This window comes from Salmo salar, chromosome 13 (genome assembly GCF_965601325.2).
Source record: "Salmo salar chromosome 13, fSalSal1, whole genome shotgun sequence".
NCBI lineage: Eukaryota > Metazoa > Chordata > Actinopteri > Salmoniformes > Salmonidae > Salmo > Salmo salar.
The window spans coordinates 1,871,719-1,898,290 of NC_138303.1; the positions used below are offsets into that span (position 1 = coordinate 1,871,719).

The window sequence follows — 26,572 nt, forward strand, 5'->3', positions numbered from 1 at the left end:
GGGGAGTGAGGTAATACAGGAGGGGGAGTGCTGATCGGCTTGAGGTAATACAGTAGGGGGGAGTGCTTCTCAGCGTGAGGTAATACAGTAGGGGGAGTGCTGCTCAGTGTGAGGTAATACAGTAGGGGGAGGTGTAGCGTGAGGTAATACAGTAGGGGGAGTGCTGCTCAGCGTGAGGTAATACAGTAGAGAGAGTGCTGCTCAGCGTGAGGTAATACAGTAGGGGGAGGTGTAGCGTGAGGTAATACAGTAGGGGGAGTGCTGCTCAGCGTGAGGTAATACAGTAGGGGGAGGTGTAGCTTGAGGTAATACAGTAGGGGGAGTGCTGCTCAGCGTGAGGTAACACAGTAAGGGGAGTGCTGCTCAGCGTGAGGTAATACAGTAGGGGGTGTGCTGCCCAGCGTGAGGTAATACAGTAGGGGGAGTGCTGCCCAGTGTGAGGTAAGACAGTATGGGGAGTGCTGCTCAGCGTGAGGTAATACAGTAGTGGGAGTGGTGCTTAGCGTGAGGTAATACAGTAGATGGAGTGCTGCTCAGCGTGAGGTGATACAGTAGGGGGGAGTTCTGCTCAGCGTGAGGTAATCCAGTAGGGGGAGTGCTGCTCAGCGTGAGGTAATCCAGTAGGGGGAGTGCTGCTCAGCGTGAGGTAATCCAGTAGAGGGAGTGCTGCTCAGCTTGAGGGAATACAGTAGGGGAGTGCTGCTCAGCGTGAGGTAATACAGTAGGGGGAGTGCTGCTCAGCGTGAGGTAATACAGTAAGGGGAGTGCTGCTCAGCGTGAGGTAATACAGTAGGGGGGAGTGCTGCTCAGCGTGAGGTAATACAGTAGGGGGAGTGCTGCTCAGCGTGAGGTAATACAGTAAGGGGAGTGCTGCTCAGCGTGAGGTAATACAGTAGGGGGGAGTGCTGCTCAGCGTGAGGTAATACAGTAGTGGGAGGTGTAGCGTGATGTAATACAGTAGGGGGAGTGCTGCTCAGCGTGAGGTAATACAGTAGGGGGAGTGCTGCTCAGCGTGAGGTAATACAGTAGGGGGGAGTGCTGCTCAGCGTGAGGTAATACAGTAGAGAGTGCTGCTCAGCGTGAGGTAATACAGTAGGGGGAGTGCTGCTCGGCGTGAGGTAATACAGTAGGGGGAGTGCTGCTCAGCTTGAGGTAATACAGTAGGGGGAGTGCTGCTCAGCTTGAGGTAATACAGTAGGGGGAGTGCTGCTCGGCGTGAGGTAATACAGTAGGGGGAGTGCTGCTCGGCGTGAGGTAATACAGTAGGTGTAGTGCTGCCCAGCGTGAGGTAAGACAGTATGGGGAGTGCTGCTCAGCGTGAGGTAATACAGTAGGGGGGAGTGCTGCTCTGCGTGAGGTAATCCAGTAGGGGGAGTGCTGCTCAGCGTGAGGTAATCCAGTAGAGGGAGTGCTGCTCAGCTTGAGGTAATACAGTAGGGGAGTGCTGCTCAGCGTGAGGTAATACAGTAGGGGGAGTGCTGCTCAGCGTGAGGTAATACAGTAGGGGGAGTGCTGCTCAGCGTGAGGTAATACAGTAGGGGGGGAGTGCTGCTCAGCGTGAGGTAATACAGTAGGGGGAGTGCTGCTCAGTGTGAGGTAATACAGTAAGGGGAGTGCTGCTCAGCGTGAGGTAATACAGTAGGGGGGAGTGCTGCTCAGCGTGAGGTAATACAGTAGTGGGAGGTGTAGCGTGATGTAATACAGTAGGGGGAGTGCTGCTCAGCGTGAGGTAATCCAGTAGGGGGAGTGCTGCTCAGCGTGAGGTAATCCAGTAGAGGGAGTGCTGCTCAGCTTGAGGTAATACAGTAGGGGAGTGCTGCTCAGCGTGAGGTAATACAGTAGGGGGAGTGCTGCTCAGCGTGAGGTAATACAGTAGGGGGAGTGCTGCTCAGCGTGAGGTAATACAGTAGGGGGAGTGCTGCTCAGCGTGAGGTAATACAGTAGGGGGAGTGCTGCTCAGCGTGAGGTAATACAGTAGGGGGAGTGCTGCTCAGCGTGAGGTAATACAGTAGAGAGTGCTGCTCAGCGTGAGGTAATACAGTAGGGGGAGTGCTGCTCGGCGTGAGGTAATACAGTAGGGGGAGTGCTGCTCGGCTTGAGGTAATACATTAGGGGGAGTGCTGCTCGGCGTGAGGTAATACAGTAGGGGGAGTGCTGCTCGGCGTGAGGTAATACAGTAGGGGGAGTGCTGCCCAGCGTGAGGTAATACAGTAGGGGGAGTGCTGCCCAGTGTGAGGTAAGACAGTATGGGGAGTGCTGCTCAGCGTGAGGTAATACAGTAGGGGGGAGTGCTGCTCAGCGTGAGGTAATCCAGTAGGGGGAGTGCTGCTCAGCGTGAGGTAATCCAGTAGAGGGAGTGCTGCTCAGCTTGAGGTAATACAGTAGGGGAGTGCTGCTCAGCGTGAGGTAATACAGTAGGGGGAGTGCTGCTCAGCGTGAGGTAATACAGTAGGGGGGAGTGCTGCTCAGCGTGAGGTAATCCAGTAGGGGGAGTGCTGCTCAGCGTGAGGTAATCCAGTAGAGGGAGTGCTGCTCAGCGTGAGGTAATACAGTAGGGGAGTGCTGCTCAGCGTGAGGTAATACAGTAGGGGGAGTGCTGCTCAGCGTGAGGTAATACAGTAGGGGGAGTGCTGCTCAGCGTGAGGTAATACAGTAGGGGGAGTGCTGCTCAGCGTGAGGTAATACAGTAGGGGGAGTGCTGCTCAGCGTGAGGTAATACAGTAGGGGGAGTGCTGCTCAGCGTGAGGTAATACAGTAGGGGGAGTGCTGCTCAGCGTGAGGTAATACAGTAGGGGGAGTGCTGCTCAGCGTGAGGTAATACAGTAGGGGGAGGTGTCGCTGAGGTAATACAGCAGGGGGAGTGCTGCTCGGCGTGAGGTAATACAGTAGGGGGAGTGCTGCTCGGCGTGAGGTAATACAGTAGGGGGAGTGCTGCTCGGCGTGAGGTAATACAGTAGGGGGAGTGCTGCTCGGCGTGAGGTAATACAGTAGGGGGAGTGCTGCTCAGCGTGAGGTAATACAGTAGGGGGAGTGCTGCTCAGCGTGAGGTAATACAGTAGGGGGAGTGCTGCTCAGCGTGAGGTAATACAGTAGGGGGGAGTGCTGCTCAGCGTGAGGTAATACAGTAGGGGGAGTGCTGCTCAGCGTGAGGTAATACAGTAGGGGGAGTGCTGCTCAACGTGAGGTAATCCAGTAGGGGGAGTGAGGTAATACAGTAGGGGGAGTGCTGCTCAGCGTGAGGTAATACAGTAGGGGAGTGCTGCTCAGCGTGAGGTAATACAGTAGGGGAGTGCTGCTCAGCGTGAGGTAATACAGTAGGGGGAGTGCTGCTCGGCGTGAGGTAATACAGTAGGGGGAGTGCTGCTCAGCGTGAGGTAATACAGTAGGGGGAGTGCTGCTCGGCGTGAGGTAATACAGTAGGGGGAGTGCTGCTCAGCGTGAGGTAATACAGTAGGGGGAGTGCTGCTCGGCAAGAGGTAATACAGTAGGGGGAGTGCTGCTCAGCGTGAGGTAATACAGTAGGGGGGAGTGCTGCTCAGCGTGAGGTAATACAGTAGGGGGAGTGCTGCTCAGCGTGAGGTAATACAGTAAGGGGAGTGCTGCTCAGCGTGAGGTAATACAGTAGGGGGGAGTGCTGCTCAGCGTGAGGTAATACAGTAGTGGGAGGTGTAGCGTGATGTAATACAGTAGGGGGAGTGCTGCTCAGCATGAGGTAATACAGTAGGGGGAGTGCTGCTCAGCGTGAGGTAATAGAGTAGGGGGAGTGCTGCTCGGCGTGAGGTAATACAGTAGGGGGAGTGCTGCTCAGCTTGAGGTAATACAGTAGGGGGAGTGCTGCTCGGCGTGAGGTAATACAGTAGGGGGAGTGCTGCTCAGCGTGAGGTAATACAGTAGGGGGAGTGCTGCCCAGCGTGAGGTAATACAGTAGGGGGAGTGCTGCCCAGCGTGAGGTAAGACAGTATGGGGAGTGCTGCTCAGCGTGAGGTAATACAGTAGGGGGGAGTGCTGCTCAGCGTGAGGTAATACAGTAGGGGGAGTGCTGCTCAGCGTGAGGTAATCGAGTAGAGGGAGTGCTGCTCAGCTTGAGGTAATACAGTAGGGGAGTGCTGCTCAGCGTGAGGTAATACAGTAGAGCGAGTGCTGCTCAGCTTGAGGTAATACAGTAGGGGGAGTGCTGCTCGGCGTGAGGTAATACAGTAGGGGGAGTAATGCCCAGCGTGAGGTAATACAGTAGGGGGAGTGAGGTAATACAGCAGGGGGAGTGCTGGTCGGCGTGAGGTAATACAGTAGGGGGGTGCTGCTCGGCGTGAGGTAATACAGTAGGGGGAGTGCTGCTCGGCGTGAGGTAATACAGTAGGGGGAGTGCTGCTGGGCGTGAGGTAATACAGTAGGGGGAGTGCTGCTCAGCGTGAGGTAATACAGTAGGGGGAGGTGTAGCGTGAGGTAATACAGTAGGGGGGAGTGCTGCTCAGCGTGAGGTAATACAGTAGGGGGGAGTGCTGCTCAGCGTGAGGTAATACAGTAGGGGGAGTGCTTCTCAGTGTGAGGTAATACAGTAGGGGGAGTGCTGCTCAACGTGAGGTAATCCAGTAGGGGGAGTGAGGTAATACAGTAGAGGGAGTGCTGCTCAGCGTGAGGTAATACAGTAGGGGAGTGCTGCTCAGCGTGAGGTAATACAGTAGGGGGAGTGCTGCTCAGCGTGAGGTAATACAGTAGGGGGAGTGCTGCTCGGCGTGAGGTAATACAGTAGGGGGAGTGCTGCTCAGCTTGAGGTAATACAGTAGGGGGAGTGCTGCTCGGCGTGAGGTAATACAGTAGGGGGAGTGCTGCTCAGCGTGAGGTAATACAGTAGGGGGTGTGCTGTCCAGCGTGAGGTAATACAGTAGGGGGAGTGCTGCCCAGCGTGAGGTAAGACAGTATGGGGAGTGCTGCTCAGCGTGAGGTAATACAGTAGGGGGGAGTGCTGCTCAGCGTGAGGTAATCCAGTAGGGGGAGTGCTGCTCAGCGTGAGGTAATCCAGTAGAGGGAGTGCTGCTCAGCTTGAGGTAATACAGTAGGGGAGTGCTGCTCAGCGTGAGGTAATACAGTAGGGGGAGTGCTGCTCAGCGTGAGGTAATACAGTAGGGGGAGTGCTGCTCAGCGTGAGGTAATACAGTAGAGGGAGTGCTGCTCAGCGTGAGGTAATACAGTAGGGGAGTGTTGCTCAGCGTGAGGTAATACAGTAGGGGGAGTGCTGCTCAGCGTGAGGTAATACAGTAGGGGGAGTGCTGCTCAGCGTGAGGTAATACAGTAGGGGGAGTGCTGCTCAGCGTGAGGTAATACAGTAGAGAGAGTGCTGCTCAGCTTGAGGTAATACAGGAGGGGGAGTGCTGGTCGGCGTGAGGTAATACAGTAGGGGGGAGTGCTTCTCAGCGTGAGGTAATACAGTAGGGGGAGTGCTGCTCAGCGTGAGGTAATACAGTAGGGGGAGCGTTGCTCAGCGTGAGTTAATACAGTAGGGGGAGCGCTGCTCAGCGTGAGGTAATACAGTAGGGGGGAGCGCTGCTCAGCGTGAGGTAATACAGTAGTGGGAGGTGTAGCGTGATGTAATACAGTAGGGGGAGTGCTGCTCAGCGTTAGGTAATACAGTAGGGGGAGTGCTGCTCAGCGTGAGGTAATACAGTAGGGGGAGTGCTGCTCAGCTTGAGGTAATACAGTAGGGGGAGTGCTGCTCGGCGTGAGGTAATACAGTAGGGGGAGTGCTGCTCAGCGTGAGGTAATACAGTAGAGGGAGTGCTGCTCAGCGTGAGGTAATACAGTAGGGGAGTGCTGCTCAGCGTGAGGTAATACAGTAGGGGGTGTGCTGCCCAGCGTGAGGTAATACAGTAGTGGGAGTGGTGCTTAGCGTGAGGTAATACAGTAGACGGAGTGCTGCTCAGCGTGAGGTGATACAGTATGGGGAGTGCTGCTCAGCGTGAGGTAATACAGTAGGGGGAGTGAGGTAATACAGCAGGGGGAGTGCTGGTCGGCGTGAGGTAATACAGTAGGGGGGGTGCTGCTCGGCGTGAGGTAATACAGTAGGGGGAGTGCTGCTCGGCGTGAGGTAATACAGTAGGGGGAGTGCTGCTCGGCGTGAGGTAATACAGTAGGGGGAGTGCTGCTCAGCGTGAGGTAATACAGTAGGGGGAGGGGTAGCGTGAGGTAATACAGTAGGGGGGAGTGCTGCTCAGCGTGAGGTAATACAGTAGGGGGGAGTGCTGCTCAGCGTGAGGTAATACAGTAGGGGGAGTGCTTCTCAGCGTGAGGTAATACAGTAGGGGGAGTGCTGCTCAGCGTGAGGTAATCCAGTAGGGGGAGTGAGGTAATACAGTAGAGGGAGTGCTGCTCAGCGTGAGGTAATACAGTAGGGGAGTGCTGCTCAGCGTGAGGTAATACAGTAGGGGGAGTGCTGCTCAGCGTGAGGTAATACAGTAGGGGGAGTGCTGCTCGGCGTGAGGTAATACAGTAGGGGGAGTGCTGCTCAGCTTGAGGTAATACAGTAGGGGGAGTGCTGCTCGGCGTGAGGTAATACAGTAGGGGGAGTGCTGCTCAGCGTGAGGTAATACAGTAGGGGGAGTGCTGCCCAGCGTGAGGTAAGACAGTATGGGGAGTGCTGCTCAGCGTGAGGTAATACAGTAGGGGGGAGTGCTGCTCAGCGTGAGGTAATCCAGTAGGGGGAGTGCTGCTCAGCGTGAGGTAATCCAGTAGAGGGAGTGCTGCTCAGCTTGAGGTAATACAGTAGGGGAGTGCTGCTCAGCGTGAGGTAATACAGTAGGGGGAGTGCTGCTCAGCGTGAGGTAATACAGTAGGGGGAGTGCTGCTCAGCGTGAGGTAATACAGTAGAGGGAGTGCTGCTCAGCGTGAGGTAATACAGTAGGGGAGTGCTGCTCAGCGTGAGGTAATACAGTAGGGGGAGTGCTGCTCAGCGTGAGGTAATACAGTAGGGGGAGTGCTGCTCAGCGTGAGGTAATACAGTAGGGGGAGTGCTGCTCAGCGTGAGGTAATACAGTAGAGAGTGTGCTGCTCAGCTTGAGGTAATACAGTAGGGGGAGTGCTGCTCGGCGTGAGGTAATACAGTAGGGGGAGTGCTGCTCGGCGTGAGGTAATACAGTAGGGGGAGTGCTGCTCAGCGTGAGGTAATACAGTAGGGGGAGTAATGCCCAGCGTGAGGTAATACAGTAGGGGGAGTGAGGTAATACAGGAGGGGGAGTGCTGGTCGGCGTGAGGTAATACAGTAGGGGGGAGTGCTTCTCAGCGTGAGGTAATACAGTAGGGGGAGTGCTGCTCAGCGTGAGGTAATACAGTAGGGGGAGGTGTAGCGTGAGGTAATACAGTAGGGGGAGTGCTTCTCAGCGTGAGGTAATACAGTAGAGAGAGTGCTGCTCAGCGTGAGGTAATACAGTAGGGGGAGGTGTAGCGTGAGGTAATACAGTAGGGGGAGTGCTGCTCAGCGTGAGGTAATACAGTAGGGGGAGGTGTAGCTTGAGGTAATACAGTAGGGGGAGTGCTGCTCAGCGTGAGGTAACACAGTAGGGGGAGTGCTGCTCAGCGTGAGGTAATACAGTAGGGGGTGTGCTGCCCAGCGTGAGGTAATACAGTAGGGGGAGTGCTGCCCAGCGTGAGGTAATACAGTAGTGGGAGTGGTGCTTAGCGTGAGGTAATACAGTAGACGGAGTGCTGCTCAGCGTGAGGTGATACAGTATGGGGAGTGCTGCTCAGCGTGAGGTAATACAGTAGTGGGAGTGGTGCTTAGCGTGAGGTAATACAGTAGATGGAATGCTGCTCAGCGTGAGGTAATAGAGTAGGGGGAGTGCTGCTCGGCGTGAGGTAATACAGTAGGGGGAGTGCTGCTCGGCGTGAGGTAATACAGTAGGGGGAGTGCTGCTCGGCGTGAGGTAATACAGTAGGGGGAGTGCTGCTCGGCGTGAGGTAATACAGTATGGGGAGTGCTGCTCGGCGTGAGGTAATACAGTAGGGGGGAGTGCTGCTCAGCGTGAGGTAATACAGTAGGGGGAGTGCTGCTCAGCGTTAGGTAATCCAGTAGGGGGAGGTGTAGCGTGAGGTAAGACCGTAGTGGGAGTGCTGCTCAGCGTGAGGAAATACAGTAGGGGGAGTGCTGCTCGGCGTGAGGTAATACAGTAGGGGGAGTGCTGCTCGGCGTGAGGTAATCCAGTAGGGGGAGTGCTGCTCGGCGTGAGGTAATACAGTAGGGGGAGTGCTGCTCGGCGTGAGGTAATAAAGTAGGGGGAGTGCTGCTCGGCGTGAGGTAATAAAGTAGGGGGTGTGCTGCTCGGCGTGAGGTAATACAGTAGGGGGAGTGCTGCTCGGCGTGAGGTAATACAGTAGGGGGAGTGCTGCCCAGCGTGAGGTAATACAGTAGGGGGAGTGAGGTAATACAGTAGAGGGAGTGCTGCTCAGCGTGAGGTAATACAGTAGGGGAGTGCTGCTCGGCGTGAGGTAATACAGTAGGGGGGAGTGCTGCTCAGCGTGAGGTAATACAGTAGGGGGAGTGCTGCTCAGCGTTAGGTAATCCAGTAGGGGGAGGTGTAGCGTGAGGTAAGACCGTAGTGGGAGTGCTGCTCAGCGTGAGGAAATACAGTAGGGGGAGTGCTGCTCGGCGTGAGGTAATACAGTAGGGGGAGTGCTGCTCGGCGTGAGGTAATCCAGTAGGGGGAGTGCTGCTCGGCGTGAGGTAATACAGTAGGGGGAGTGCTGCTCGGCGTGAGGTAATACAGTAGGGGGAGTGCTGCTCGGCGTGAGGTAATACAGTAGGGGGAGTGCTGCTCGGCGTGAGGTAATAATGTAGGGGGTGTGCTGCTCGGCGTGAGGTAATACAGTAGGGGGAGTGCTGCTCGGCGTGAGGTAATACAGTAGGGGGAGTGCTGCCCAGCGTGAGGTAATACAGTAGGGGGAGTGAGGTAATACAGTAGAGGGAGTGCTGCTCAGCGTGAGGTAATACAGTAGGGGAGTGCTGCTCAGCGTGAGGTAATACAGTAGGGGGAGTGCTGCTCAGCGTGAGGTAATACAGTAGAGGGAGTGCTGCTCAGCGTGAGTTAACCTCTGTGGGCTAGGTGGGATGCTAGCGTGCCACCCGTGGTGCACTCCATCAACAGCAGGTGCATTTCAAGAGCGGCAAATTTGAATCCAAATAAATGTCAAAATTCAAATTTTTCAAACATACAACTATTTTACACCCTTTGAAAGATAAACATCTCCTTAATCTAACCACGTTTTACGATTTCAAAAAGGTTTTACGGCGAAAGCATAAATTTAGAGTATGTTAGGACAGTACATTTACAAGAGTTGTGTGTAATGTTTTGTCAATTCGAAGACAGGGTAACCAAAACCATAAAACCAGCTAAAATGATGCACTAACCTTTTACAATCTCCATCAGATGACACTCCTAGGACATTATGTTAGACAATGCATGCATTTTTAGTTCTATCAAGTTCATATTTATATCCAAAAACAGCGTTTTACTATGGCATTGATGTTGAGGAAATCGTTTCCCTCCAATAACCGGCAGTCAAGTCAGCGTCACAAATTAAATAATTAAAATTAGAAAACATTGGTAAAATATTATATTGTCATTTAAAGAATTATAGATTTACATCTCTTGAACGCAATCAACTTGCCAGATTTAAAAATAACCTTACTGGGAAATCACACTTTGCAATAATCTGAGCACTGCGCCCAGAAAAATACGCGTTGCGATACAGACTAGACGTCATGTTGGGAAGATCTAAAATCGAAAATACTATGTAAATAATCCATTACCTTTGATTCTCTTCATCAGATGTCACTTCCAGGTATCACAGGTCCATAACGAATGTAGTTTTGTTCAAAAAAGCTCATCATTTATGTCCAAAAATCTCCGTCTTGTTAGCACATGATCTAAGCCAGCCGGACTTCTCGTCATGAACGAGGGGAAAAAATATATTTACGTTCGTTCAAACATGTCAAACGTTGTATAGCATAAATCATTAGGGCCTTTTTTAACCAGAACATGAATAATATTCAAGGTGGACGAATGCATACTCTTTTATAACGTATTGGAACGAGGGTACCCAACATGAACTCGCGCGCCAGGTGTCTAATGGGACATCATCGTTCCATGGCTCTTGTTCGGTCAGATCTCCCTCCAGAAGACTCAAAACACTTTGTAAAGGCTGGTGACATCTAGTGGAAGCAATAGGAAGTGCCAAAATATTCCTCAGCCCCTGTGTTTTTCAATGGGATAGGTTTAAAGGTAATACAACACATCAGGTATCCACTTCCTGTCAGAAAATGTCTCAGGGTTTTGCCTGCCAAATGAGTTCTGTTATACTCACAGACACCATTCAAACAGTTTTAGAAACTTTAGAGTGTTTTCTATCCATATATAATAAGTATATGCATATTCTAGTTACTGGGTAGGATTAGTAACCAGATTAAATCGGGTACATTTTTTTTATCCAGACGTGCAAATGCTGCCCCCTAGCCCTAACAGGTTAATACAGTAGGGGGAGTGCTGCTCAGCGTGAGGTAATACAGTAGAGAGAGTGCTGCTCAGCTTGAGGTAATACAGTAGGGGGAGGTGTAGCGTGAGGTAATACAGTAGGGGGAGTGCTGCTCAGCGTGAGGTAATACAGTAGGGGAGTGCTGCTCAGCGTGAGGTAATACAGTAGGGGGAGTGCTGCTCAGCGTGAGGTAATACAGTAGGGGGAGTGCTGCTCAGCGTGAGGTAATACAGTAGGGGGAGTGCTGCTCAGCGTGAGGTAATACAGTAGAGAGAGTGCTGCTCAGCTTGAGGTAATACAGTAGGGGGAGTGCTGCTCGGCGTGAGGTAATACAGTAGGGGGAGTGCTGCTCGGCGTGAGGTAATACAGTAGGGGGGAGTGCTGCTCAGCGTGAGGTAATACAGTAGGGGGAGTGCTGCTCAGCGTGAGGTAATACAGTAGGGGGAGTGAGGTAATACATTAGGGGGAGTGCTGCTCAGCGTGAGGTAATACAGTAGGGGGAGTGAGGTAATACATTAGGGGGAGTGCTGGTCGGCGTGAGGTAATACAGTAGGGGGAGTGCAGCTCGGCGTGAGGTAATACAGTAGGGGGAGTGCTGCTCGGCGTGAGGTAATACAGTATGGGGAGTGCTGCTCGGCGTGAGGTAATACAGTAGGGGGGAGTGCTGCTCAGCGTGAGGTAATACAGTAGGGGGAGTGCTGCTCAGCGTTAGGTAATCCAGTAGGGGGAGGTGTAGCGTGAGGTAAGACCGTAGTGGGAGTGCTGCTCAGCGTGAGGAAATACAGTAGGGGGAGTGCTGCTCGGCGTGAGGTAATACAGTAGGGGGAGTGCTGCTCGGCGTGAGGTAATCCAGTAGGGGGAGTGCTGCTCGGCGTGAGGTAATACAGTAGGGGGAGTGCTGCTCGGCGTGAGGTAATAAAGTAGGGGGAGTGCTGCTCGGCGTGAGGTAATAAAGTAGGGGGTGTGCTGCTCGGCGTGAGGTAATACAGTAGGGGGAGTGCTGCTCGGCGTGAGGTAATACAGTAGGGGGAGTGCTGCCCAGCGTGAGGTAATACAGTAGGGGGAGTGAGGTAATACAGTAGAGGGAGTGCTGCTCAGCGTGAGGTAATACAGTAGGGGAGTGCTGCTCGGCGTGAGGTAATACAGTAGGGGGGAGTGCTGCTCAGCGTGAGGTAATACAGTAGGGGGAGTGCTGCTCAGCGTTAGGTAATCCAGTAGGGGGAGGTGTAGCGTGAGGTAAGACCGTAGTGGGAGTGCTGCTCAGCGTGAGGAAATACAGTAGGGGGAGTGCTGCTCGGCGTGAGGTAATACAGTAGGGGGAGTGCTGCTCGGCGTGAGGTAATCCAGTAGGGGGAGTGCTGCTCGGCGTGAGGTAATACAGTAGGGGGAGTGCTGCTCGGCGTGAGGTAATACAGTAGGGGGAGTGCTGCTCGGCGTGAGGTAATACAGTAGGGGGAGTGCTGCTCGGCGTGAGGTAATAATGTAGGGGGTGTGCTGCTCGGCGTGAGGTAATACAGTAGGGGGAGTGCTGCTCGGCGTGAGGTAATACAGTAGGGGGAGTGCTGCCCAGCGTGAGGTAATACAGTAGGGGGAGTGAGGTAATACAGTAGAGGGAGTGCTGCTCAGCGTGAGGTAATACAGTAGGGGAGTGCTGCTCAGCGTGAGGTAATACAGTAGGGGGAGTGCTGCTCAGCGTGAGGTAATACAGTAGAGGGAGTGCTGCTCAGCGTGAGTTAACCTCTGTGGGCTAGGTGGGATGCTAGCGTGCCACCCGTGGTGCACTCCATCAACAGCAGGTGCATTTCAAGAGCGGCAAATTTGAATCCAAATAAATGTCAAAATTCAAATTTTTCAAACATACAACTATTTTACACCCTTTGAAAGATAAACATCTCCTTAATCTAACCACGTTTTACGATTTCAAAAAGGTTTTACGGCGAAAGCATAAATTTAGAGTATGTTAGGACAGTACATTTACAAGAGTTGTGTGTAATGTTTTGTCAATTCGAAGACAGGGTAACCAAAACCATAAAACCAGCTAAAATGATGCACTAACCTTTTACAATCTCCATCAGATGACACTCCTAGGACATTATGTTAGACAATGCATGCATTTTTAGTTCTATCAAGTTCATATTTATATCCAAAAACAGCGTTTTACTATGGCATTGATGTTGAGGAAATCGTTTCCCTCCAATAACCGGCAGTCAAGTCAGCGTCACAAATTAAATAATTAAAATTAGAAAACATTGGTAAAATATTATATTGTCATTTAAAGAATTATAGATTTACATCTCTTGAACGCAATCAACTTGCCAGATTTAAAAATAACCTTACTGGGAAATCACACTTTGCAATAATCTGAGCACTGCGCCCAGAAAAATACGCGTTGCGATACAGACTAGACGTCATGTTGGGAAGATCTAAAATCGAAAATACTATGTAAATAATCCATTACCTTTGATTCTCTTCATCAGATGTCACTTCCAGGTATCACAGGTCCATAACGAATGTAGTTTTGTTCAAAAAAGCTCATCATTTATGTCCAAAAATCTCCGTCTTGTTAGCACATGATCTAAGCCAGCCGGACTTCTCGTCATGAACGAGGGGAAAAAATATATTTACGTTCGTTCAAACATGTCAAACGTTGTATAGCATAAATCATTAGGGCCTTTTTTAACCAGAACATGAATAATATTCAAGGTGGACGAATGCATACTCTTTTATAACGTATTGGAACGAGGGTACCCAACATGAACTCGCGCGCCAGGTGTCTAATGGGACATCATCGTTCCATGGCTCTTGTTCGGTCAGATCTCCCTCCAGAAGACTCAAAACACTTTGTAAAGGCTGGTGACATCTAGTGGAAGCAATAGGAAGTGCCAAAATATTCCTCAGCCCCTGTGTTTTTCAATGGGATAGGTTTAAAGGTAATACAACACATCAGGTATCCACTTCCTGTCAGAAAATGTCTCAGGGTTTTGCCTGCCAAATGAGTTCTGTTATACTCACAGACACCATTCAAACAGTTTTAGAAACTTTAGAGTGTTTTCTATCCATATATAATAAGTATATGCATATTCTAGTTACTGGGTAGGATTAGTAACCAGATTAAATCGGGTACATTTTTTTTATCCAGACGTGCAAATGCTGCCCCCTAGCCCTAACAGGTTAATACAGTAGGGGGAGTGCTGCTCAGCGTGAGGTAATACAGTAGAGAGAGTGCTGCTCAGCTTGAGGTAATACAGTAGGGGGAGGTGTAGCGTGAGGTAATACAGTAGGGGGAGTGCTGCTCAGCGTGAGGTAATACAGTAGGGGAGTGCTGCTCAGCGTGAGGTAATACAGTAGGGGGAGTGCTGCTCAGCGTGAGGTAATACAGTAGGGGGAGTGCTGCTCAGCGTGAGGTAATACAGTAGGGGGAGTGCTGCTCAGCGTGAGGTAATACAGTAGAGAGAGTGCTGCTCAGCTTGAGGTAATACAGTAGGGGGAGTGCTGCTCGGCGTGAGGTAATACAGTAGGGGGAGTGCTGCTCGGCGTGAGGTAATACAGTAGGGGGGAGTGCTGCTCAGCGTGAGGTAATACAGTAGGGGGAGTGCTGCTCAGCGTGAGGTAATACAGTAGGGGGAGTGAGGTAATACATTAGGGGGAGTGCTGCTCAGCGTGAGGTAATACAGTAGGGGGAGTGAGGTAATACATTAGGGGGAGTGCTGGTCGGCGTGAGGTAATACAGTAGGGGGAGTGCAGCTCGGCGTGAGGTAATACAGTAGGGGGAGTGCTGCTCGGCGTGAGGTAATACAGTATGGGGAGTGCTGCTCGGCGTGAGGTAATACAGTAGGGGGGAGTGCTGCTCAGCGTGAGGTAATACAGTAGGGGGAGTGCTGCTCAGCGTTAGGTAATCCAGTAGGGGGAGGTGTAGCGTGAGGTAAGACCGTAGTGGGAGTGCTGCTCAGCGTGAGGAAATACAGTAGGGGGAGTGCTGCTCGGCGTGAGGTAATACAGTAGGGGGAGTGCTGCTCGGCGTGAGGTAATCCAGTAGGGGGAGTGCTGCTCGGCGTGAGGTAATACAGTAGGGGGAGTGCTGCTCGGCGTGAGGTAATAAAGTAGGGGGAGTGCTGCTCGGCGTGAGGTAATAAAGTAGGGGGTGTGCTGCTCGGCGTGAGGTAATACAGTAGGGGGAGTGCTGCTCGGCGTGAGGTAATACAGTAGGGGGAGTGCTGCCCAGCGTGAGGTAATACAGTAGGGGGAGTGAGGTAATACAGTAGAGGGAGTGCTGCTCAGCGTGAGGTAATACAGTAGGGGAGTGCTGCTCGGCGTGAGGTAATACAGTAGGGGGGAGTGCTGCTCAGCGTGAGGTAATACAGTAGGGGGAGTGCTGCTCAGCGTTAGGTAATCCAGTAGGGGGAGGTGTAGCGTGAGGTAAGACCGTAGTGGGAGTGCTGCTCAGCGTGAGGAAATACAGTAGGGGGAGTGCTGCTCGGCGTGAGGTAATACAGTAGGGGGAGTGCTGCTCGGCGTGAGGTAATCCAGTAGGGGGAGTGCTGCTCGGCGTGAGGTAATACAGTAGGGGGAGTGCTGCTCGGCGTGAGGTAATACAGTAGGGGGAGTGCTGCTCGGCGTGAGGTAATACAGTAGGGGGAGTGCTGCTCGGCGTGAGGTAATAATGTAGGGGGTGTGCTGCTCGGCGTGAGGTAATACAGTAGGGGGAGTGCTGCTCGGCGTGAGGTAATACAGTAGGGGGAGTGCTGCCCAGCGTGAGGTAATACAGTAGGGGGAGTGAGGTAATACAGTAGAGGGAGTGCTGCTCAGCGTGAGGTAATACAGTAGGGGAGTGCTGCTCAGCGTGAGGTAATACAGTAGGGGGAGTGCTGCTCAGCGTGAGGTAATACAGTAGAGGGAGTGCTGCTCAGCGTGAGTTAACCTCTGTGGGCTAGGTGGGATGCTAGCGTGCCACCCGTGGTGCACTCCATCAACAGCAGGTGCATTTCAAGAGCGGCAAATTTGAATCCAAATAAATGTCAAAATTCAAATTTTTCAAACATACAACTATTTTACACCCTTTGAAAGATAAACATCTCCTTAATCTAACCACGTTTTACGATTTCAAAAAGGTTTTACGGCGAAAGCATAAATTTAGAGTATGTTAGGACAGTACATTTACAAGAGTTGTGTGTAATGTTTTGTCAATTCGAAGACAGGGTAACCAAAACCATAAAACCAGCTAAAATGATGCACTAACCTTTTACAATCTCCATCAGATGACACTCCTAGGACATTATGTTAGACAATGCATGCATTTTTAGTTCTATCAAGTTCATATTTATATCCAAAAACAGCGTTTTACTATGGCATTGATGTTGAGGAAATCGTTTCCCTCCAATAACCGGCAGTCAAGTCAGCGTCACAAATTAAATAATTAAAATTAGAAAACATTGGTAAAATATTATATTGTCATTTAAAGAATTATAGATTTACATCTCTTGAACGCAATCAACTTGCCAGATTTAAAAATAACCTTACTGGGAAATCACACTTTGCAATAATCTGAGCACTGCGCCCAGAAAAATACGCGTTGCGATACAGACTAGACGTCATGTTGGGAAGATCTAAAATCGAAAATACTATGTAAATAATCCATTACCTTTGATTCTCTTCATCAGATGTCACTTCCAGGTATCACAGGTCCATAACGAATGTAGTTTTGTTCAAAAAAGCTCATCATTTATGTCCAAAAATCTCCGTCTTGTTAGCACATGATCTAAGCCAGCCGGACTTCTCGTCATGAACGAGGGGAAAAAATATATTTACGTTCGTTCAAACATGTCAAACGTTGTATAGCATAAATCATTAGGGCCTTTTTTAACCAGAACATGAATAATATTCAAGGTGGACGAATGCATACTCTTTTATAACGTATTGGAACGAGGGTACCCAACATGAACTCGCGCGCCAGGTGTCTAATGGGACATCATCGTTCCATGGCTCTTGTTCGGTCAGATCTCCCTCCAGAAGACTCAAAACACTTTGTAAAGGCTGGTGACATCTAGTGGAAGCAATAGGAAGTGCCAAAATATTCCTCAGCCCCTGTGTTTTTCAATGGGATAGGTTTAAAGGTAATACGTCCAGCGTGAGGTAATACAGTAGGGGGAGTGCTGCCCAGCGTGAGGTAAGACAGTAGGGGGAGTGCTGCTCAGCGTGAGGTAATACAGTAGGGGGAGTGCTGCTCAGCGTGAGGTAATACAGTAGGGGGAGTGCTGCTCAGCGTGAGGTAATACAGTAGGGGGAGTGCTGCTCAGCGTGAGGTAATACAGTAGAGAGAGTGCTGCTCAGCTTGAGGTAATACAGTAGGGGGAGTGCTGCTCGGCGTGAGGTAATACAGTAGGGGGAGTGCTGCTCGGCGTGAGGTAATACAGTAGGGGGAGTGCTGCTCAGCGTGAGGTAATACAGTAGGGGGAGTGCTGCTCAGCGTGAGGTAATACAGTAGGGGGAGTGAGGTAATACATTAGGGGGAGTGCTGCTCAGCGTGAGGTAATACAGTAGGGGGAGTGAGGTAATACATTAGGGGGAGTGCTGGTCGGCGTGAGGTAATACAGTAGGGGGAGTGCAGCTCGGCGTGAGGTAATACAGTAGGGGGAGTGCTGCCCAGCGTGAGGTAATACAGTAGGGGGAGTGCTGCTCAGCGTGAGGTAATACAGTAGAGGGAGTGCTGCTCAGCGTCAGTTAATACAGTAGGGGGAGTGCTGCTCAGCGTGAGGTAATACAGTAGGGGGGAGTGCTTCTCAGCGTGAGGTAATACAGTAGCGGGAGTGCTGCTCAGCGTGAGGTAATACAGTAGGGGGAGGTGTAGCGTGAGTTAATACAGTAGGGGGAGTGCTGCTCAGCGTGAGGTAATACAGTAGGGGGAGTTGTAGCGTGAGGTAATACAGTAGGGGGAGGTGTAGCGTGAGGTAATACAGTAGGGGGAGGTGTAGCGTGAGGTAATACAGTAGGGGGAGGTGTAGCGTGAGGTAATACAGTAGGGGGAGTGCTGCTCGGCATGAGGTAATACAGTAGGGGGAGTGCTGCTCAGCGTGAGGTAATACAGTAGGGGGAGTGCTGCTCAGCGTGAGGTAATACAGTAGGGGGAGTGCTGCTCAGCGTGAGGTAATACAGTAGGGGGAGTGCTGCTCAGCGTGAGGTAATACAGTAGAGAGTGCTGCTCAGCGTGAGGTAATAAAGTAGAGAGTGCTGCTCAGCGTGAGGTAATACAGTAGGGGGAGTGCTGCTCAGCGTGAGGTAATACAGTAGAGGGAGTGCTGCTCAGCGTGAGGTAATACAGTAGGGGAGTGCTGCTCAGCGTGAGGTAATACAGTAGGGGGAGTGCTGCTCAGCGTGAGGTAATACAGTAGGGGGAGTGCTGCTCAGCGTGAGGTAATACAGTAGGGGGAGTGCTGCTCAGCGTGAGGTAATACAGTAGAGAGAGTGCTGCTCAGCTTGAGGTAATACAGTAGGGGGAGTGCTGCTCGGCGTGAGGTAATACAGTAGGGGATTGCTGCTCGGCGTGAGGTAATACAGTAGGGGGAGTGCTGCTCGGCGTGAGGTAATACAGTAGGGGAGAGTGCTTCTCAGCGTGAGGTAATACAGTAGGGGGAGTGCTGCTCAGCGTGAGGTAATACAGTAGGGGGAGTGCTGCTCAGTGTGAGGTAATACAGTAGGGGAGTGCTGCTCAGCGTGAGGTAATACAGTAGGGGGAGTGCTGCTCAGCGTGAGGTAATACAGTAGGGGGAGTGCTGCTCAGCGTGAGGTAATACAGTAGAGAGTGTGCTGCTCAGCTTGAGGTAATACAGTAGGGGGAGTGCTGCTCGGCGTGAGGTAATACAGTAGGGGGAGTGCTGCTCGGCGTGAGTTAATACAGTAGGGGGAGTGCTGCTCGGCGTGAGGTAATACAGTAGGGGGAGTAATGCCCAGCGTGAGGTAATACAGTAGGGGGAGTGAGGTAATACAGGAGGGGGAGTGCTGGTCGGCGTGAGGTAATACAGTAGGGGGGAGTGCTTCTCAGCGTGAGGTAATGCAGTAGGGGGAGTGCTGCTCAGCGTGAGGTAATACAGTAGGGGGAGGTGTAGCGTGAGGTAATACAGTAGGGGGAGTGCTGCTCAGCGTGAGGTAATACAGTAGAGAGAGTGCTGCTCAGCGTGAGGTAATACAGTAGGGGGAGGTGTAGCGTGAGGTAATACAGTAGGGGGAGTGCTGCTCAGCGTGAGGTAATACAGTAGGGGGAGGTGTAGCTTGAGGTAATACAGTAGGGGGAGTGCTGCTCAGCGTGAGGTAACACAGTAGGGGGAGTGCTGCTCAGCGTGAGGTAATACAGTAGGGGGTGTGCTGCCCAGCGTGAGGTAATACAGTAGGGGGAGTGGTGCCCAGCGTGAGGTAATACAGTAGTGGGAGTGGTGCTTAGCGTGAGGTAATACAGTAGACGGAGTGCTGCTCAGCGTGAGGTGATACAGTATGGGGAGTGCTGCTCAGCGTGAGCTAATACAGTAGTGGGAGTGGTGCTTAGCGTGAGGTAATACAGTAGATGGAGTGCTGCTCAGCGTGAGGTGATACAGTAGGGGGGAGTTCTGCTCAGCGTGAGGTAATCCAGTAGGGGGAGTGCTGCTCAGCGTGAGGTAATCCAGTAGGGGGAGGTGTAGCGTGAGGTAATACAGTAGGGGGAGTGCTGCTCAGCGTGAGGTAATACAGTAGGGGGAGTTCTGCTTAGCGTGAGGTAATACAGTTGGGGGAGTGCTGCTCAGCGTGATGTAATACAGTAGGGCGGAGTGCTGCTCAGCGTGAGGTAATACAGTAGGGGGAGTGCTGCTCAGCGTGAGGTAATACAGTAGGGGGAGTGAGGTAATACAGCAGGGGGAGTGCTGGTCGGCGTGAGGTAATACAGTAGGGGGGAGTGCTGCTCAGCGTGAGGTAATACAGTAGGGGGAGGTGTAGCGTGAGGTAATACAGTAGGGGGAGTGCTGCTCAGCGTGAGGTAATACAGTAGGGGGAGTGCTGCTCAGCGTGAGGTAATACAGTAGGGGGAGTGCTGCTCAGCGTGAGGTAATACAGTAGGGGGTGTGCTGCTCAGCGTGAGGTAATACAGTAGAGGGAGTGCTGCTCAGCGTGAGGTAATACAGTAGGGGGAGTGCTGCTCGGCGTGAGGTAATACAGTAGGGGGAGTGCTGCTCGGCGTGAGGTAATACAGTAGGGGGCGTGCTTCTCGGCGTGAGGTAATACAGTAGGGGGAGTGCTGCTCGGCGTGAGGTAATACAGTAGGGGGAGTGCTGCTCGGCGTGAGGTAATACAGTAGGGGGAGTGCTGCTCGGCGTGAGGTAATACAGTATGGGGAGTGCTGCTCGGCGTGAGGTAATACAGTAGGGGGGAGTGCTGCTCAGCGTGAGGTAATACAGTAGGGGGAGTGCTGCTCAGCGTTAGGTAATCCAGTAGGGGGAGGTGTAGCGTGAGGTAAGACCGTAGTGGGAGTGCTGCTCAGCGTGAGGAAATACAGTAGAGAGTGCTGCTCAGCGTGAGGTAATACAGTAGAGGGAGTGCTGCTCAGCGTGAGGTAATACAGTAGGGGGAGGTGTAGCGTGAGTTAATACAGTAGGGGGAGTGCTGCTCAGCGTGAGGTAATACAGTAGGGGGAGTTGTAGCGTGAGGTAATACAGTAGGGGGAGGTGTAGCGTGAGGTAATACAGTAGGGGGAGGTGTAGCGTGAGGTAATACAGTAGGGGGAGTGCTGCTCGGCATGAGGTAATACAGTAGGTGGAGTGCTGCTCAGCGTGAGGTAATACAGTAGGGGGAGTGCTGCTCAGCGTGAGGTAATACAGTAGGGGGAGTGCTGCTCAGCGTGAGGTAATACAGTAGGGGGAGTGCTGCTCAGCGTGAGGTAATACAGTAGAGAGTGCTGCTCAGCGTGAGGTAATAAAGTAGAGAGTGCTGCTCAGCGTGTGGTAATACAGTAGGGGGAGTGCTGCTCAGCGTGAGGTAATACAGTAGAGGGAGTGCTGCTCAGCGTGAGGTAATACAGTAGGGGAGTGCTGCTCAGCGTGAGGTAATACAGTAGGGGGAGTGCTGCTCAGCGTGAGGTAATACAGTAGGGGGAGTGCTGCTCAGCGTGAGGTAATACAGTAGGGGGAGTGCTGCTCAGCGTGAGGTAATACAGTAGAGAGAGTGCTGCTCAGCTTGAGGTAATACAGTAGGGGGAGTGCTGCTCGGCGTGAGGTAATACAGTAGGGGATTGCTGCTCGGCGTGAGGTAATACAGTAGGGGGAGTGCTGCTCGGCGTGAGGTAATACAGTAGGGGAGAGTGCTTCTCAGCGTGAGGTAATACAGTAGGGGGAGTGCTGCTCAGCGTGAGGTAATACAGTAGGGGGAGTGCTGCTCAGTGTGAGGTAATACAGTAGGGGAGTGCTGCTCAGCGTGAGGTAATACAGTAGGGGGAGTGCTGCTCAGCGTGAGGTAATACAGTAGGGGGAGTGCTGCTCAGCGTGAGGTAATACAGTAGAGAGTGTGCTGCTCAGCTTGAGGTAATACAGTAGGGGGAGTGCTGCTCGGCGTGAGGTAATACAGTAGGGGGAGTGCTGCTCGGCGTGAGTTAATACAGTAGGGGGAGTGCTGCTCAGCGTGAGGTAATACAGTAGGGGGAGTAATGCCCAGCGTGAGGTAATACAGTAGGGGGAGTGAGGTAATACAGGAGGGGGAGTGCTGGTCGGCGTGAGGTAATACAGTAGGGGGGAGTGCTTCTCAGCGTGAGGTAATGCAGTAGGGGGAGTGCTGCTCAGCGTGAGGTAATACAGTAGGGGGAGGTGTAGCGTGAGGTAATACAGTAGGGGGAGTGCTGCTCAGCGTGAGGTAATACAGTAGAGAGAGTGCTGCTCAGCGTGAGGTAATACAGTAGGGGGAGGTGTAGCGTGAGGTAATACAGTAGGGGGAGTGCTGCTCAGCGTGAGGTAATACAGTAGGGGGAGGTGTAGCTTGAGGTAATACAGTAGGGGGAGTGCTGCTCAGCGTGAGGTAACACAGTAGGGGGAGTGCTGCTCAGCGTGAGGTAATACAGTAGGGGGTGTGCTGCCCAGCGTGAGGTAATACAGTAGGGGGAGTGGTGCCCAGCGTGAGGTAATACAGTAGTGGGAGTGGTGCTTAGCGTGAGGTAATACAGTAGACGGAGTGCTGCTCAGCGTGAGGTGATACAGTATGGGGAGTGCTGCTCAGCGTGAGGTAATACAGTAGTGGGAGTGGTGCTTAGCGTGAGGTAATACAGTAGATGGAGTGCTGCTCAGCGTGAGGTGATACAGTAGGGGGGAGTTCTGCTCAGCGTGAGGTAATCCAGTAGGGGGAGTGCTGCTCAGCGTGAGGTAATCCAGTAGGGGGAGGTGTAGCGTGAGGTAATACAGTAGGGGGAGTGCTGCTCAGCGTGAGGTAATACAGTAGGGGGAGTTCTGATTAGCGTGAGGTAATACAGTTGGGGGAGTGCTGCTCAGCGTGATGTAATACAGTAGGGCGGAGTGCTGCTCAGCGTGAGGTAATACAGTAGGGGGAGTGCTGCTCAGCGTGAGGTAATACAGTAGGGGGAGTGAGGTAATACAGCAGGGGGAGTGCTGGTCGGCGTGAGGTAATACAGTAGGGGGGAGTGCTGCTCAGCGTGAGGTAATACAGTCGGGGGAGGTGTAGCGTGAGGTAATACAGTAGGGGGAGTGCTGCTCAGCGTGAGGTAATACAGTAGGGGAGTGCTGCTCAGCGTGAGGTAATACAGTAGGGGGAGTGCTGCTCAGCGTGAGGTAATACAGTAGGGGGTGTGCTGCTCAGCGTGAGGTAATACAGTAGAGGGAGTGCTGCTCAGCGTGAGGTAATACAGTAGGGGGAGTGCTGCTCGGCGTGAGGTAATACAGTAGGGGGAGTGCTGCTCGGCGTGAGGTAATACAGTAGGGGGCGTGCTTCTCGGCGTGAGGTAATACAGTAGGGGGAGTGCTGCTCGGCGTGAGGTAATACAGTAGGGGGAGTGCTGCTCGGCGTGAGGTAATACAGTAGGGGGAGTGCTGCTCGGCGTGAGGTAATACAGTATGGGGAGTGCTGCTCGGCGTGAGGTAATACAGTAGGGGGGAGTGCTGCTCAGCGTGAGGTAATACAGTAGGGGGAGGTGTAGCGTGAGGTAAGACCGTAGTGGGAGTGCTGCTCAGCGTGAGGAAATACAGTAGAGAGTGCTGCTCAGCGTGAGGTAATACAGTAGAGGGAGTGCTGCTCAGCGTGAGGTAATACAGTAGAGGGAGTGCTGCTCAGCGTGAGGTAATACAGTAGAGAGAGTGCCGGTTCAGCGTGAGGTAATACAGTAGAGGGAGTGCTGCTTAGCGTGAGGTAATACAGTAGGGGGAGTGCTGCTCAGCGTGAGGTAATACAGTAGGGGGAGTGCTGCTCGGCGTGAGGTAATACAGTAGGGGGGGTGCTGCTCAGCGTGAGGTAATACAGTAGAGGGAGTGCTGCTCAGCGTGAGGTAATACAGTAGAGGGAGTGCTGCTCAGCGTGAGGTAATACAGTAGGGGGAGTGCTGCTCAGCGTGAGGTAATACAGTAAGGGGGAGTGCTGCACAGCATGAGGTAATACAGTAGAGGGAGTGCTGCTCAGCGTGAGGTAATACAGTAGGGGGAGTGCTGCTCAGCGTGAGGTAATACAGTAGAGAGTGTGCTGCTCAGCTTGAGGTAATACAGTAGGGGGAGTGCTGCTCGGCGTGAGGTAATACAGTAGGGGGAGTGCTGCTCGGCGTGAGTTAATACAGTAGGGGGAGTGCTGCTCAGCGTGAGGTAATACAGTAGGGGGAGTAATGCCCAGCGTGAGGTAATACAGTAGGGGGAGTGAGGTAATACAGGAGGGGGAGTGCTGGTCGGCGTGAGGTAATACAGTAGGGGGGAGTGCTTCTCAGCGTGAGGTAATACAGTAGGGGGAGTGCTGCTCAGCGTGAGGTAATACAGTAGGGGGAGGTGTAGCGTGAGGTAATACAGTAGGGGGAGTGCTGCTCAGCGTGAGGTAATACAGTAGAGAGAGTGCTGCTCAGCGTGAGGTAATACAGTAGGGGGAGGTGTAGCGTGAGGTAATACAGTAGGGGGAGTGCTGCTCAGCGTGAGGTAATACAGTAGGGGGAGGTGTAGCTTGAGGTAATACAGTAGGGGGAGTGCTGCTCAGCGTGAGGTAACACAGTAGGGGGAGTGCTGCTCAGCGTGAGGTAATACAGTAGGGGGTGTGCTGCCCAGCGTGAGGTAATACAGTAGGGGGAGTGCTGCCCAGCGTGAGGTAATACAGTAGTGGGAGTGGTGCTTAGCGTGAGGTAATACAGTAGACGGAGTGCTGCTCAGCGTGAGGTGATACAGTATGGGGAGTGCTGCTCAGCGTGAGGTAATACAGTAGTGGGAGTGGTGCTTAGCGTGAGGTAATACAGTAGATGGAGTGCTGCTCAGCGTGAGGTGATACAGTAGGGGGGAGTTCTGCTCAGCGTGAGGTAATCCAGTAGGGGGAGTGCTGCTCAGCGTGAGGTAATCCAGTAGGGGGAGGTGTAGCGAGAGGTAATACAGTAGGGGGAGTGCTGCTCAGCGTGAGGTAATACAGTAGGGGGAGTTCTGCTTAGCGTGAGGTAATACAGTTGGGGGAGTGCTGCTCAGCGTGATGTAATACAGTAGGGCGGAGTGCTGCTCAGCGTGAGGTAATACAGTAGGGGGAGTGCTGCTCAGCGTGAGGTAATACAGTAGGGGGAGTGAGGTAATACAGCAGGGGGAGTGCTGGTCGGCGTGAGGTAATACAGTAGGGGGGAGTGCTGCTCAGCGTGAGGTAATACAGTAGGGGGAGGTGTAGCGTGAGGTAATACAGTAGGGGGAGTGCTGCTCAGCGTGAGGTAATACAGTAGGGGGAGTGCTGCTCAGCGTGAGGTAATACAGTAGGGGGAGTGCTGCTCAGCGTGAGGTAATACAGTAGGGGGTGTGCTGCTCAGCGTGAGGTAATACAGTAGAGGGAGTGCTGCTCAGCGTGAGGTAATACAGTAGGGGGAGTGCTGCTCGGCGTGAGGTAATACAGTAGGGGGAGTGCTGCTCGGCGTGAGGTAATACAGTAGGGGGCGTGCTTCTCGGCGTGAGGTAATACAGTAGGGGGAGTGCTGCTCGGCGTGAGGTAATACAGTAGGGGGAGTGCTGCTCGGCGTGAGGTAATACAGTAGGGGGAGTGCTGCTCGGCGTGAGGTAATACAGTATGGGGAGTGCTGCTCGGCGTGAGGTAATACAGTAGGGGGGAGTGCTGCTCGGCGTGAGGTAATACAGTAGGGGGAGTGCTGCTCAGCGTTAGGTAATCCAGTAGGGGGAGGTGTAGCGTGAGGTAAGACCGTAGTGGGAGTGCTGCTCAGCGTGAGGAAATACAGTAGAGAGTGCTGCTCAGCGTGAGGTAATACAGTAGAGGGAGTGCTGCTCAGCGTGAGGTAATACAGTAGAGGGAGTGCTGCTCAGCGTGAGGTAATACAGTAGAGAGAGTGCCGGTTCAGCGTGAGGTAATACAGTAGAGGGAGTGCTGCTTAGCGTGAGGTAATACAGTAGGGGGAGTGCTGCTCAGCGTGAGGTAATACAGTAGGGGGAGTGCTGCTCGGCGTGAGGTAATACAGTAGGGGGGGTGCTGCTCAGCGTGAGGTAATACAGTAGAGGGAATGCTGCTCAGCGTGAGGTAATACAGTAGAGGGAGTGCTGCTCAGCGTGAGGTAATACAGTAGGGGGAGTGCTGCTCAGCGTGAGGTAATACAGTAAGGGGGAGTGCTGCACAGCATGAGGTAATACAGTAGAGGGAGTGCTGCTCAGCGTGAGGTAATACAGTAGGGGGAGTACTGCTCTGTCATGTTTTATGTGTTCTCCACACTCTCGTCCTCACAAGAACGTACTGAAGAGAACGTGGTGGGAGAATGCACTTGGAGCACAATTGTATGCATATTGACAAACACCCTGTGTGTTTTCTCCCCAGGGGGTAAAACCACCCTATCGGAATGCTCTGTGTGGACCAGGCCACGCCTCTCTGTTCCAGAACCTGCCCCCCCTGCCGGACTGCAACGATTCGCTGTCTGGGACAATGGGCTACACGGATTGGTCGGCTCCATATGACCAGGGAGGAAGTAGATTAACGAATCACCACACGTCCGCTCCCTCTGGCCCCTCCCACTCGCCATCATCTTCCTCCGATGGAGACGAACCAAACGACAGCAGCCAGTAAGACACACACACACCTGTTACACTTACACACACACACCTGTTGCTTATGGTAGGTAGTTCATCGTATCCGATGATGACTTCTACTTCTGAGTTAACGGGGAATTCTTTGGTAACTGTAGAGTCCAATCCAAGATCCACAAACTTTATTTCAGGTGGGGTATGTGCAGTCTGTGTTGGTGGGGCCAGGCATGGTCGTATGTCTCCTGAGCTGTTTCTGCTGTCTCTGTGCTCCTCTCCTCCTCCCACCTCTGTACACCGCTCTGACAGAGCTGCTGCCAGGTGGAACGATCGGCAGCAGCATCCTCTAGGTCTGTGGGTTTGATGTTGCACTTCTTCAGCAACGTTTTTAGCTGGCCCCCCCTGCAGACCGTCGGCCAAGATGTAGCTGGCCAAACAGGATCTTCCACGGCAAGCGCTCCTGAGACATTCTAATGACATGTTGGGTGACCATGGCCTCCATACTCTAACAGTTGGTGCTGGGTGACCATGGCCTCCATACTCTAACAGTTGGTGCTGGGTGACCACGGCCTCCATACTCTATCAGTTGGTGCTGGGTGACCATGGCCTCCATACTCTATCAGTTGGTGCTGGGTGACCATGGCCTCCATACTCTAACAGTTGGTCTTAGTATTTCTGTGTGGGGCACACGGTTGCACCAGGTGATTCCCAAGGGACCCAGGCTTCCCAGCTGTAAGGGACCCAGGCTTCCCAGCTGTAAGGGACCCAGGCTTCCCAGCTGTAAGGGACCCATGCTTCCCAGCTGTAAGGGACCCAGGCTTCCCAGCTGTAAGGGACCCAGGCTTCCCAGCTGTAAGGGACCC

General features: G+C 52.7%; 1 protein-coding gene across 2 annotated transcripts in view; it reads left to right on the forward strand.

Annotated features, from left to right (window-relative positions):
- LOC106566332 (constitutive coactivator of PPAR-gamma-like protein 2) overlaps window positions 1-26,572 on the forward strand; it is a 174,111-nt gene that overhangs the window by 67,080 nt on the left and 80,459 nt on the right. For both annotated transcript variants that reach the window (XM_045692805.2, XM_045692806.2), the window contains exon 7: window positions 25,507-25,748. In XM_045692805.2, coding sequence (XP_045548761.2) covers window positions 25,507-25,748 — 242 coding nt within the window. The remainder of the gene's footprint in view (window positions 1-25,506; window positions 25,749-26,572) is intronic.